The following is a 13178-nucleotide window of genomic DNA, read 5'->3' on the forward strand; positions in this document are numbered from 1 at the left end:
GGTATAATGGGGAATAAATCGAGATATTAAGGATATTTCTAGATCCATGGCGATGATTCCATGCCACGATAGATGCCAGACCCGGAGGCTGGTCTGCCTTCCAATTCTCGGCCTAGCCTAGCGGACATTCCTCGGGGCAGCAATAGCGAATCTGCCCCACGAACAGGTGCCTGGCCTAGCCAATTGCTGCATGACGCAATCTGCTCAGACAATGTCTCAATCAAAGAGACTCTCTGTTGCAGTCGATCGCTCAAGACTTCTTCTTGTTGCCGTAAATCCTGATCATGGCGTGCTTTTTACCACGTACATCACCGAGAACCCTCCATGCCTTCCGCTCAAACCCTTTACGACCATGCCTCAGAGCTCCGATGCTCAAGCGCACACTTGCAACAGCTACGGACGACCAGCCTCGCTTACGCTTGGGATCCACAGCACCAAACTTCAAAGCAAAGACCACTCAAGGCGACATTGACTTCCATCAGTGGCTCGAGAACAAATGGGCAATACTTTTCTCCCATCCCGCAGACTTCACACCAGTCTGTACCACAGAATTGGGTGCCTTCGCCAAAATGAAAGGGGAATTCGACAAGCGGGACGTGAAGATGATAGGACTTTCCGCCAACGACCTTACCTCTCACGACAGATGGATTGCCGACATCAACGAAACGCAAGGCAGCAATCTCCAATTCCCCATCATTGCAGACTCGGACAGGAAAATCGCATTCACTTATGACATGGTAGACGCACAGGACGTGACAAACACGGATGAGAAAGGAGTCGCCTTCACGATAAGAAGCGTGTTCGTGATCGATCCGGCGAAGAAAATCAGGTTGACAATGATGTATCCAGCTTCGACGGGGAGGAATACCAGTGAGGTGCTCAGGGTCATAGATTCTTTGCAGACGGGCGATGGAAAGGGCGTCACAACCCCTGTTGACTGGATACCTGGAGACGACGTCATCGTACCTCCAACCGTAGCGACGGAGGATGCGAGGAAGAAGTTTGGGGATGTGAAGGAGGTTAAGCCGTAAGTCTGCGTCTCTTTTCAGGCGAGGTCTGATTGTGCTAATGCCATTGGACAGATATTTGCGGTATACGAACGTCGGGAAATGAGCCCCTACCATAAATACTCATCCCATAGAAAGCTGCCCAGTGCCAAATGACACTCCATGCTTGAGGCTCCTGTAGCGAAAATAGATTATTCAAATGAGCAGGGCAAAAAAATCCGTCTCAAAACATCTAAGTCTTTTTATGGACCGCCACTCGATCACAGAACGTGCCCGGGGCCGGAGATATGATAATAAGTCCGACGCGACATCTAAACGACGAGGCAATGAATGACATAGATGTGAACAGTCTTCTCGATCCTCGAAGAGATAGTCCCCAGCCTTGCTCATCACATCAAGCTTGTGACAGCCACAAAGACCGCCCAAAGCCTTCGACCTTGTGCCCGAAGCAACAGTACCTCGGCCCCTCATGGCGAGCTCAGCGGCCTCCGGGCTCTTGAGCCGCCAGCTCAAACAAATGCAAACCGACAAAGACATTCCCGGCATAAGTTGCGGACTGATCTCCAACAACGTGTTAGAGTGGGAGGTCATGCTCATGATATCGGATGACTGCAAGTTCTACGGTGGTATGAACCAATGCAGGACGATTTCCATGAAGCCTTTGAAGATCGCGTGACTGATCAGTTTTGGGATTACGTTGAATAGGAGGCTTTTACAGAGCACATCTTGTGTTTCCCCCAGAGTACCCGCACCTGCCGCCCAAGATGACTTTCAAGACGCCGGTTTTCCACCCCAATGGTAAGAGTCTTCCATCTGGAGGCGCTCTACCTCACCCGCTTCGAGGGGGAATATGATAGATGTCCTATTGACTTACATGTATAACAGTCTATCAATCTGGCGAAGTCTGCATCTCAATCCTCCACCCACCCACACACGATCCGTACGGATACGAACACGCTTCAGAGAGATGGTCTCCTGTACAGACACCGGAGACGATATTATTAAGCGTGATAAGCATGCTGAGTAGTCCGAACGATGAGAGTCCTGCGAATGTGGAAGCTGCGAGAATGTGGAGAGAAGATCCGAAGGAATTCAAGAAGAGGTGTAGGGCGAATGTCAGGGCGAGTCTGGGTGAAGAATAAGCTTGGGGGAGACGGCAGGAATGGGTTGTCCATATGGGTCGCCATGCATTGTTGATATTCCCACGCATTGGGGGCTATTTTGTGCATTTGTAGGTCACTTGATACTCCATCAGCATAATGTCTATCTTCCAGCAATCTTGTCGCATATTATCACGGGCTAGCTGTCGTCGCCACCAGTCTCTTCTGTGGGAACGTTGACTCACTAAGCACCTCGATAACAAGCATGACATCAAAAACACCGCGGCACTCTGTAGGATACAAGATAGCTTTGATCGCTGACTGGCTAGTCAGAATGTGGGGTAAAGTTGGATAGCCTATGCGCTCATGTGGCAACAGGACGGGACATAAACCTGTCTGACCGTGGTGACAAAGGCGCAGTGACAGCGCCAAAGGTCAAAAGGGTAAGAAGTAGGAGAAACTGAGCAATGAATTATTATGGCTTGACAAGACGCTCAGGCAGTGAGGCTACTAAGGCAAGTCTCTCTGTTGCTCCTATGCTCCAATGTTCGGATATTCATTAGGATTAAAAATTCTCATTTTCACTTGTTACTAGACTTTTGCCAAAAAAAATTCCAGGACTTCTCAGACACGTTTTGAACCCATTCGTATCCTGATATCACCAGCTCATGCACCCAGGTATGATTTCAAAATCTTAGCGACCAACAAGACTCTTCTTCACAGAACTCGAGCAGTGCTTATTGGTCGTTGGGAATGTTTTATTACCCGGGCATCCATTATTACACCTTACCGGCCTCACATATGGTCACTGTATCGAGATTCCTCCTTCTCATTGGATTAAGCAAAGAGTCCGTTCCTGGAAGCGATCTTCCCGACGCTGACGCCTCTTCAATCAGCTGCGGCACATTCTGGCTAAGAGCATTGCTTGCATCTTCGGAAGAGCGTTCGGTCGTATATCATTCAGCCTCCTTTCGGCACAAGTCGAGTCTGATATCAACTGATTGGATCAACTGTTCGAAGACCCTCCCAGAGAGGTATCCGACTTAGCTTGAAAACTCTTCGATATTGTCTTCTTCGCTTTGCGTGCTCAAAGCTCGAACTGAAAAGAGAACATGTTGTATTTGCTATCTTCTGTTGAGACATAATCATGACCGTGGTATTAATCTATACACTTACCCGAAACTGCGAAAGACTTGATGCCAAGGAGACTTTTCACAGCCTGTGCCCCAAACGGTTTTGACGGCCTTATGTTTCATTACAAAACCCCATTCGGGCCAATCCTAGGAATGGTGTAGAGCACCCTGTCTCCATTCGTGTGTATCCGATAGTGAGGGAGCAGGATGTTGTGGTAATACTCGAGATACAGGTTGAATGACCTAGACAATGGTGCACACCAGTGAAGGTTTGGTATTAAGGACAAGAGACCAGACAGACTTTGGTACATATGGCGAGCAAGGTAAATGGTCCCAACCTCCGCTGTGAAAACGCCGCTAAAAATACACGCTATTTGTAGGATATATCTTTTTTGCACATGGGAGTCAGAGCAAAGGCAGTGGTCAATCATTCCACACTACTAGCAAAGGAGATAAAGACGAGTTGACATATTGCAACTAGATCGTCGAAATTGGCATCGAGCTGCAGGGTGGTGTTAAAATATGCAAAATCGATTAAGTCGATTAGCCTCCCGGGGTGATAGTGCCTCAGACGAAGATCAAGTCACCGAGAAAGATGAACACGCACGCCATGCTTATATGGAAGAATGACACTAGGCATAAATCAACGCCGGACTCTAGACCCGAGCAAACATTCGAGGGCCATCCGCCTCATTATGGCAGGCATCCAGAGTCCTGGCGACGATCTCATTGCACTCGACAGGCCCGAGCATACTGCAACACCCTTAAACATCTAGTCCGCTTCTCGAAATACCTGCCTTTGAGTCCCGTTTCTACCTAACCGGACTTCTGTTGTCATTCTTGATCCATCCTATAAGTACGGTCAGGCGTTCGCTATTAGATGTCAGATTCCACTTGCACAGGTCTACTTGCTACCTTGTCCAAGGTCGAGCAACGCTGAGAGACTAAGGTAAGATCCAAGTAGACTGAGGAATGTGGGATTATGCAAGGAGCCGCGATTTCTTGCGTGGCCACGCAGATCAGGTAGGGGTCCATTCAGGGGCTAGTCTTGGCAAAAGCTCCTTTTATTACCCCTTTTACTGCCATGACGACCTCGTTATATCTCCCACAACGCCATCCAAATCTTCTAAGCCTCTCGTTCCGCGTCCCAACAACAGCTCGTTATGCTTTCCTTCCCCGTTGATCCCATCCTTTCCGCTCGCCATCCTCCCCATCAGACTATCTTTCACGCCGCCAAAATCGCCTTTCTTTATCCTTGCCGTGCCTTCTTCGTTCGCTTCTTTTGCTCCCGCATGACTGATTTCAAATTTGCCAGACTCTTTTTCGAGTGGCTTGAGGACGCTGTTCTGGGAGGTCAAGAAGGTGTTGATGTAGACGTATTGGTTCTTTGTCTCAGTGGGATGATCGCTCAGGATCGATGCTACAGCTTTACCGACGTCGGAAAGCAACGTTACATCCATATTGTGCTCCCCTTGGTCGTAGAGTCTGGCTTGTTTGTTCTTGATATCAAACCCCAGGAAGCCGTTCTTGATACCGCTAGTAAAGGGCGAGACGTCAGCACTGCTCCTATCCTAAGCTGCTACCAAAAGCTGCTACTTCCCGGTATCTGAGGGTAGGAAGTCATACGAATCCAGAAAAGCCCCACATACCACACCTGTCCAACTGATTCCTTCCCGCTCTTTGCTCTGCAGTAAGTCTTTGACCCGCTTCTTCATAGCCACAATAGGGACTTTCTCTACAACCATGTCGTTGTCGGTGCGCGCTCCGAATTCAGGTGGTATGTACCTCTTCACGCCTTCCCGAATGCATAGATCAATGACGGTTCTGTGCCTGTTGTAGTCATCTTGTCAGCTCCTTTCAGTCCGTACACAGGGGTTTGAAGACTCTGGGGCGGGTGATGAACACAAAATTCAGCATGAGGCTCAAGGTTTCAATCGTTGCCATGAATTTACTAGCGACATATATGGCAAAGAGCTGGAGTCAAGGTAGGGAGATTACATTTCAAATTGCCCAGATGGTATCAGGTTGACCACTGCATCTTTCCCCTTGAGACAACTCGCGAGATCCTCATATTTATACGGACTCGGCAGCGTTATGAATTTAGCATTCCGAGACCGTGAAGAAGGGGTTGAGCGCGAAAGGACGGTGAGTGCTAGGTGTGGCGAGGCAGAGAGCTCACGAATGAGATGGGGCGCCAGTTGCCCACTTGAACCGATCAAGAGCACATTCTTGAGAGACTGTCGACCCATGGCGTTACTGCTTCAATTGAATAACAATGGGCTGGTCTTTGACATAGATGATAGGCCCGTGGGATGATATCAGCTTAAGTAGGACTGCTAGCCTCAGAATTGAAGATCTTATTTGGGTAAGCGGTTTGGCAGGCTCAGTTGCGCAAGATGAAAGGTCGACTAGGATCCGACGTTCACCGAATTGTGCAGGTGTGACGCAAAATCGAGGCCTTTACCAACACCGAGGCATCAGACAGGTTGTCAGATCGTACACCAAGCGTACACGCGTCCGTGGTCGATGTGATTCGTGGCCTTAATTAAGAAAGTCCTTGATGAGGATTCTTAATGTGCACACTGTCAGGTTGGGAGTAGAATATCAGTAACAGGTAGGCTCTAATGAAGCCTACGTTGTCAAGGTCTTTAAAGGGAGGAGAATTGCCAGTCTTTCAGTATTACTCCCCTTTATAAGATTTTATCTAAGCTGAAACCACAGACCCAGAATTCCCAATACCAACATGCCCACGGCCGCCGTTGACAATTCTACAGCACTCCAAGCTCCTTCTTCCTTCCGTCTACTCCACTTTATGACGCCTTTTTTCAGCACATCCCCGGTCGCCGTTCCCAAGACTTCATAATCACTCCAGTCAAGTCTCTGGACGCGTTGCTGGTACTCGACCGCGCTACCAGCCCAATTATTGGTGATCCGGCCCTTTTCGTCCTTGAACCAGGAATTGCATCGAGTGTCGGCAAATGTGCTTCCGCTCAATTTACTCTGAATTGCACGATTATACGCATCGGTGACATCAGCCCTTGGTTCGATGCGTAGAGTCTTACCACTTCGTTTCGCGGATAGTACGTTACTAACAATTCGAGAGAGATACAGTGATTGTGCTTCAATCTGAATTATGAGGCTGTTGTAGGCTATGTTAGTATTAGGTCCATAGAGCATGCCAAAATTCGGAAGATTGGGTACTGTGATCCCCAGGTACGCTGAAGCGCCAGCTTTTGACCAGGTTGAGTGCAAAGGATATCCGTTCGAGCCATATATCCGAATGTCGGAGAGGAAGTTCGTACTGTGGAAGCCGGTAGCCAGAATTAGGACATCAAGATCGTGATGGGTTCCGTTGGCCAATTTGATGCCCTTTTCAGTGACGTTGACGATAGCGCTTGTCTCCAAGCTTACATTCTGACGCAGCAGTGTAGGATAAAAGTCATCGCTGACAATAATTCGTTTGCAGCTGAACGGATAATTTGGCGTCAATTGTTGGCGTAGAGACGCATTTGCTTCGCCCGGAAGCTGGTTGAGCATGTGTTTCTGACAAAGCTGCTTTACAAACTCATGCTTAGTGCTCTTAGGGTAGAAGCTTGGTTCGAATTTGGATTCACGCTCGTCCATTATACTAGCTCGATAATGTTGCTGTACCAATGGAATGTATTTATATAAAGCGCGCCGAATTTGACTGATAGGGTGATCGTGACGAGGTACCACCCAAGCTGGACTGCGTTGGAAAACCAATAGGGACGAGGAAGATTGGGCAACCTCTGGTATAATTTGAGCTGCTGTCGCGCCTGTACCTATGATACCGACTCTCTTCCCCCGTATGCTGTAGTTCCAGTCCCAGCGAGCGGAATGCATGATTTTGCCTTGAAATTTCTCAATCTCTGGTAGGTGGGGGTATTTAGGTTGACTGAGCTGGCCGGTTGCAGAGATGAGAAAGTCAGACTCGACCTGGTAAGTTTCACTGACTTCTTTCTCTTTATCACCCTGTCTACGGACCGTGGTTGTCCAGTTGAACCTATCTTCGTTCCAATGGGCCTCTTCAACGGACGAATTGAATCGTATATGCCTGTAGAGCTCATATTTGTGAGCTACGCCTATGAGATAGTCCTGGATCTCCTGTTGTCCTGGATACTCTCGACTCCAATCGGCATTGCGCTCAAATGAGTATGAGTAAAGATGGCTCATTACTGTCAAGGTCAGCACTGGTATGGAAGCTAGTCATGCTTCTTGAGCAGTGCAAGCTACCGTACCATCACAGCAGCACCCTGGGTATGTATTATCATGCCATGTCCCACCAACCTGACTACCTTTTTCCACGATGATAAAACTACAACCGCTACCAGATCTGATCAGGTCAATAGCAATGCACAAGCCTAACGACAAGATGTCAACCTCTATTCGTGATGTTGGTCAGTCCTTCGAGTTTGATCCAATGACATACCTGCAATACCAGCACCGACAATCAAGACATCAGGAGCATTGACATTGCGGCCGTAATCAACCTTCGGATAGGCATTGGGGTCAGTCATATCGAACAAGACGAGAACAATATGGTTGTATGACTACCGGTATCATAGCATCACAACAAAATGAATGAAAGGATTCTTAAGGAGGAATCGTTTTGTGACGCTGTAGCCATCGATATTACGCAAGAGGATGCAAGACCCCGAGTGGCCGTAGCTGGTAGAAGCAGCCCTTACAATGACCCGATGATGGACGGGTGGTGGCGAGCATCTTGGTCAACGACATGTATCTACAGGTCATGATGAATCCAAAGTGAGATACCCAGGCCGATTTAGGCGAGACTCCAACGGCTGTGGAGAAAAGTGGGTGATCCCTTTAGTCATATGTAGTAGAGGACCGAGATAGGGCTGGTAGGAAGCGGTGTGACCAAATTTTGGGAGCTTAGGCTGATGACCGAGTATTGGACCTTACATTATGCAAGCTTCGGTCTGTTTGTGTGATAAGAGTACGAGAACGCTGAATTCACAGTTCAGATATCAAATGACGTGAATGACCAAAGCGAGCGGTCACTGTGCGTCTGGGCCCGAGATCTCGTTCTCGTGCATGTCAATCGGCTAGTTGTCCTTTGGCTCGCTTAAAGGTAAGAGAAAGCTGATATGCAAGGGCAAAAACCCTACCGGCAAAGCTTGCAGCGTGGATGCTGACTCATTCAGCTAGTAGTGATTGGACCAGTTGCATGTGTAAGTACACGATGTTTACCTCGAACTAGACTTCTGAAGCCGAGGAAGCAATGCTCACACTGGACCTCGAAAGATCTTTTCGAAGTTTCCCTCGTTCCACCGCACGTTAGGTCGGACTCCCGCCAATTTCCAAACCATTTCAGCGCCATCTAGAACTTTCTTGTACCAATGCTCAACCATTGCATGGCCATGTCCATTGCATTCTACCCTGCCAGTCTGATCATATCTTTGGTGCGCAGCCCGGATTTGCCACGAGCCCAACACTTCGTCCTCGCTAATTCTTTCAAATTTGGAGGCTCCGAGCAAGTGCTGGGTGTGTATCAAGGGATCTCCTAAGAAATAAGGAGATGACACGAATGCCAAAAAGTCGTCTGCCGGCATTCGCTCCACTTTGGGAAGAGTTGATGCAACAATGCTGTAGTCGATGCGCAACGCAGGGGCCAGGATAGTAGAGAGGCGGCCGAAATCTTTCGTATCATAGGTATCAGCCCAGGTGAAAGACAAAGTCTTGAAGCTGAGATAGTCTAGAATAATATAGTGTGAGTTTTGAGGTTCTGAAGGCAAGATGACCGAAAATTATTTTGCGATATGTTATGCCTGTGAACCATGAGAAAAATCGCCTTACCTTCGAATGAAATCTGCTGCTGCAGTTTACCATCGCAGGGGTCTGCGGTGTATTTAGAATCGTCTTTGTCGACTTCATTTCGAGGGGCCATATCTGGGCTGGCAATCGTCTGGGGCTCATTATTGCGGAAATCTGTCGCATCATCAAAAGGCGATGTCTCTTGAGCTGCTTACGCCGCAGTCAGTCTTCACGTCTCACTTTGCTGAACAAAAAGTATCCAAGATCAGGATAAGAAATGTCTCCGAACGCTCCTTCCCCAAATCCACCCATGAAGATGTCATGTGCATGAAATCGTGACAAAGCCTTACCTTCCATGTTGCTCTGTTCTGTGCGATCGCACGGTGTTTCAATCTGCTCAGTGGAAGGCTTACTGGGTAGATCTGTAGCAGGAGGTTTGCGAATGAGCGAATCAGCTGGCGATGTAAGTCTTGCACTGATGCCCTCAAGTGAAGGGACGTGGCTCTGCCCAGGCGCTGCACTCGGTAAGTTCGATTCTGAAGGCATTCTGAAGTGATCCTCTTGCAGAAATATTGAGGGTCTGTTTTCCGGTGAGTCAAGTGAACCCCCTTCAAGTTGGCCTTCAGCCATAGTCCACGGATGCGAAGATAATCAGACGATCTTTGAATAGTTGCTCCTCTAGGACAAACAAATCTGGCGCTGAGAGATAATAGATGTGTCTCGAGTCACCCAAATATACCCGTACGTGTCTGTCGACTCCGAGATGTTATGGAATGTGGAATTTGGTATAGGCAACCAAGGAGTGTGTAGGAGACTCTGTGTGACAACCTCGTTTGGTGTATCCTAGATCCTTGTCACACAAGGGTCGTATTGGTGCTAGATAAGTCGCTCTAGTCCTCGGTAGATATGTGGGCACCTTGGCAATTTATTGAACCAAGCGTCAGTCTTATCTTCGGTGACCGTTGTTGTAGCATGGACGAATCCATCGAAGTGGCTCCGACTAATTACTGTTAAAATAGTTAGTGTCGTTTCTGCCGAATGATGTCTGGGGTAACCTTCCGAAATCCAGAACCCCATTTGTCAATCGTGCATTACCCTCAAAGAGCGAGTAAGTGCCACAAATTGACGCGTCAGCAAGCGACGTGTTCTCCCACGGCTCATTTGTATCTTTCCCAGTCTCGAACTTGTATATACCAGCCGTGTTCTACTTGCATCTTGTTTTCATATCCTTTCAGCTTTTCTCAAGTAATACACCATCTTTTCCGACAAGACTCTTACGCGGGGGAAAGGCAGACTCACTCGATGTCTTGTGCTAGTATCAAGCGTCTTTTCACCAGCAGAGGACCTCGGAACACATTGTCCGAGAAACAGGAGATCATGAAAAGTGCCTCGATACCAACTTATCCTGCAGTGGAGCGGCCCCTCTATTCGATACCGAAGAACCTGGCAGGAAAAGTAGCCCTAATCACCGGAGCTTCACGTGGAATTGGAGCCGGCATAGCGCTCGAGCTAGGAGCCCGTCATGCTTCGGTCATCGTCAATTATGTGCGAGGTAAAGATGCTGCAGAACGAATTGTGCAGCAAATAGAGGATTCAGGAGGCAGTGCAGCAGCCTTGCAGGCGGATGTATCCCGGGTTCCAGAGATAGGAAGGCTCTTCCACGAAGCTAAAGCGATATACGGCAAAATCGACATCGTCTGCTCAAATTCCGGCATGGAAAGCTTTGACCGTACTGAAGATATCACGGAGGAGCGGTTCGACACAGTCTTTGGCCTTAATTTTAGGGCTCAATTCTTTGTAGCACAGCACGCCTATCAGTATTGTGAGCCGGGGGGCCGTCTGATATTGATGAGCTCAATTGCCGCAGGTTTGATCACTGTGGGAGATCATGCCCTTTACAGTGCGAGTAAAGCAGCCATCAACGGAGCTACAAAATCGTTCGCAAAAGACTTTGGCTCAAAACAGATAACGGTGAACGCAATCGCACCAGGAGGAATCAAGAGCGACATGTTCACCCAGGTCGCATGGCGATACATTCCAGGTGGGACTGCGGAATGGTCGGCTGAGAAGGTTGAATTGGCCATGGCAGAAACTTGCCCGCTCGGGAGGTGTGGCCTACCAGTCGATGTGGCGAGGGTGGTGGCCTTTCTGGTAAGTGACGATGGAGGATGGGTAAATGGTGAGTCGAATTATGGTCGTGTTGGCTCTGCTCCTGCTAATGACAAAGTAGGTCAGGTACTTACCATGAGTGGAGGAGCTGGCCAATAGACTGGGAGTGAATGTGACTACTAGCCAATTTCCTAGCACCCACGTTGCTTCGTATCCATCCGAGCACGAACGAAAAAGATCGTAGAAAGGTAGCGCGGTTCAAAAGGTACAGTTACATAGACGTCCATGAGTGACACCGTTCCTGTATATACGAGATTCGCCAACAGGCAAATTCCTGTTTCCGAAGATGATTTTTCGAGTGGTACCTTGAATTTGGTGTCAAACCACCTTGACTGGGGGTGCTGAATGATGTTCGTGATAAATCGGGTTGCGATACGTAGATAGACTAGACTAAAAGTACAAATTCCGAGAATCTAGTTCCACGTGTGCGCTCGCTGTTACCAAGTTCCTTAATTCATTCTGCCAATTAACCATTATCATAGCGCTAGCGTTACTGTTCTGCTCCCAAAAACGTGAATCATTTCGACACGCTGTCCTTCTGTGTAGTAAGGTATTGAACGACGTTGTGGAGGTTTTCCTCTAAATGTGACTTCAAGCTTTCATACATACTCAATTCATCATCTTTAGCTGGAGTGCCGACGCAGAACTTTTCAGAATAAGCCATTAACACGCCCGCAACTCTTTTCAAATCTAGAAGAAGAATTTCTATCTCAAGTAATTGTCTGTTTTCTCCGGTGAATTCGTAAGAGCCGAAAGCGAGTTGCGCCGTGCTCTGCATGCTGTTGGAGGAGCCAAACATGAGGGAGCACGCTTCCCGGTACAGACTGATCACTTTCCCCACAATGGTAGCAAGCATCATCATGACGACGCTTTTGCTACACTCTGACACACATCGAGCGCAACTCACAAGTATCATGCAGCTCTCAATGGCCTTCTTGTTAGTATTGAGGACGACATCGAAAGAAGTTCCGCCATCCTGTTGCGATGTTGATAACAAGCACGAATGACGGTGAAGGGTTTGAAAGATTTGCACACACGTAGTGAAACAGTCGCAGGACTGGTTCTGGTGCTGGTTCGGGCTATGCTCTGATGAAGATGATGTAAGCGGAGTCCTGGCACGACGACGCGGGGAGCTACTGTGTGTCGATGGTGAGATATCGACCCTTGCATAAGGTCCTAATCCACTAGCTTGATGGGTTGGGAGACTATCAAGACTCGGATGTTCTGGAGAAGTACTCGGTGATATTGGCACAGAAGAAAAGTCAAAGCCTTTGCTGGGGTCGAAGAAGGCCATGAACGGATCAAGATAATCCGCAGAACTCAGGGCTCTGTCCATCATCTGGCTATACGTTTTATTCGTTGGCTCATTGGCGCCCCCGTCCATCATCAAGTCGTTCGTCACATCGTGGAGGTGACCGTGAGCGCTAAATTGGGAGGCATCTTGATTTTGGAAAGAGGCTTGCGTGCTGTTGAGCAAATCTGCATTGGTGACAGCTTCAAAGAGCGAGCGAGATTGTAGCGGACTGTTGATCCGTGGTGGTATGTTCGTTGGCTCTTGAGGATATTTCGTTGTCTTATTTGGATTATTTTTCTGGCTCTTCCGGCCAGTCTTCATGGATGGACTGTAGACACAAGAGAATCCATTTGTGAGACAGCGCTTACACAATGGTTTGTCTTTGCTGCACTTGACTTTGGCAACAAGGCAACCATCACAAGACTCCCTTAATTTGACAAGCTTTGCGGCGGAGGCGGTGGGAAGTCGGGATTGGTCAACGACGTCATCCATGGCGGGAGGGAGAGGGAGCAGCGGTCTCGGCTCGAAGTATAAGGTAGTCACCAGTGGTCAATGGTTGCTGTGGTCTGGTGTATGGCTGGGGCGAGAGGCAGGCGACGGCGTGCTTTAGAATAAAACCGGGCTGGACTACTGAAATGGTGGGAGAGTGTGAACATCATCTGATTCGTAGGCACCAGAG

The 13178-nt window shown here is 48.4% G+C and overlaps 6 protein-coding genes across 6 annotated transcripts; 2 read left to right on the plus strand and 4 right to left on the minus strand.

Annotated features, from left to right (window-relative positions):
- Positions 1–368: 368 nt before the first annotated feature.
- KY384_007080 (uncharacterized protein) lies at positions 369–2149 on the plus strand (the record flags this gene model as incomplete). Its single annotated transcript, XM_044815572.1, has 4 exons — positions 369–1027; positions 1425–1633; positions 1713–1805; positions 1893–2149. 4 exons carry the CDS (start codon positions 369–371, stop codon positions 2147–2149), a joined length of 1218 nt encoding a protein of 405 aa, XP_044667446.1.
- A 2167-nt stretch (positions 2150–4316) lies between these two features.
- Positions 4317–5489, minus strand: KY384_007081 (uncharacterized protein; the record flags this gene model as incomplete). Its single annotated transcript, XM_044815573.1, has 3 exons — positions 4317–4776; positions 4867–5064; positions 5239–5489. 3 exons carry the CDS (start codon positions 5487–5489, stop codon positions 4317–4319), a joined length of 909 nt encoding a protein of 302 aa, XP_044667447.1.
- A 451-nt stretch (positions 5490–5940) lies between these two features.
- Positions 5941–7434, minus strand: KY384_007082 (uncharacterized protein; the record flags this gene model as incomplete). Its single annotated transcript, XM_044815574.1, has 1 exon — positions 5941–7434. The coding sequence occupies one exon, from the start codon at positions 7432–7434 to the stop codon at positions 5941–5943; it is 1494 nt and encodes a 497-aa protein (XP_044667448.1).
- Positions 7435–8507: 1073 nt separating this feature from the next.
- On the minus strand, positions 8508–9666 carry KY384_007083 (uncharacterized protein; the record flags this gene model as incomplete). The annotated part of the gene is made up of 3 exons (XM_044815575.1): positions 8508–9007; positions 9079–9243; positions 9387–9666. The coding sequence occupies 3 exons, from the start codon at positions 9664–9666 to the stop codon at positions 8508–8510; spliced, it is 945 nt and encodes a 314-aa protein (XP_044667449.1).
- Positions 9667–10338: 672 nt separating this feature from the next.
- Positions 10339–11304, plus strand: KY384_007084 (uncharacterized protein; the record flags this gene model as incomplete). Its single annotated transcript, XM_044815576.1, has 1 exon — positions 10339–11304. One exon carries the CDS (start codon positions 10339–10341, stop codon positions 11302–11304), a length of 966 nt encoding a protein of 321 aa, XP_044667450.1.
- Positions 11305–11722: 418 nt separating this feature from the next.
- Positions 11723–12991, minus strand: KY384_007085 (uncharacterized protein; the record flags this gene model as incomplete). Its single annotated transcript, XM_044815577.1, has 1 exon — positions 11723–12991. One exon carries the CDS (start codon positions 12989–12991, stop codon positions 11723–11725), a length of 1269 nt encoding a protein of 422 aa, XP_044667451.1.
- Positions 12992–13178: the final 187 nt, after the last annotated feature.

The sequence above is a fragment of the Bacidia gigantensis genome, assembly GCF_019456465.1.
Source record: "Bacidia gigantensis strain McMullin 20006 chromosome Unknown contig_255, whole genome shotgun sequence".
NCBI lineage: Eukaryota > Fungi > Ascomycota > Lecanoromycetes > Lecanorales > Ramalinaceae > Bacidia > Bacidia gigantensis.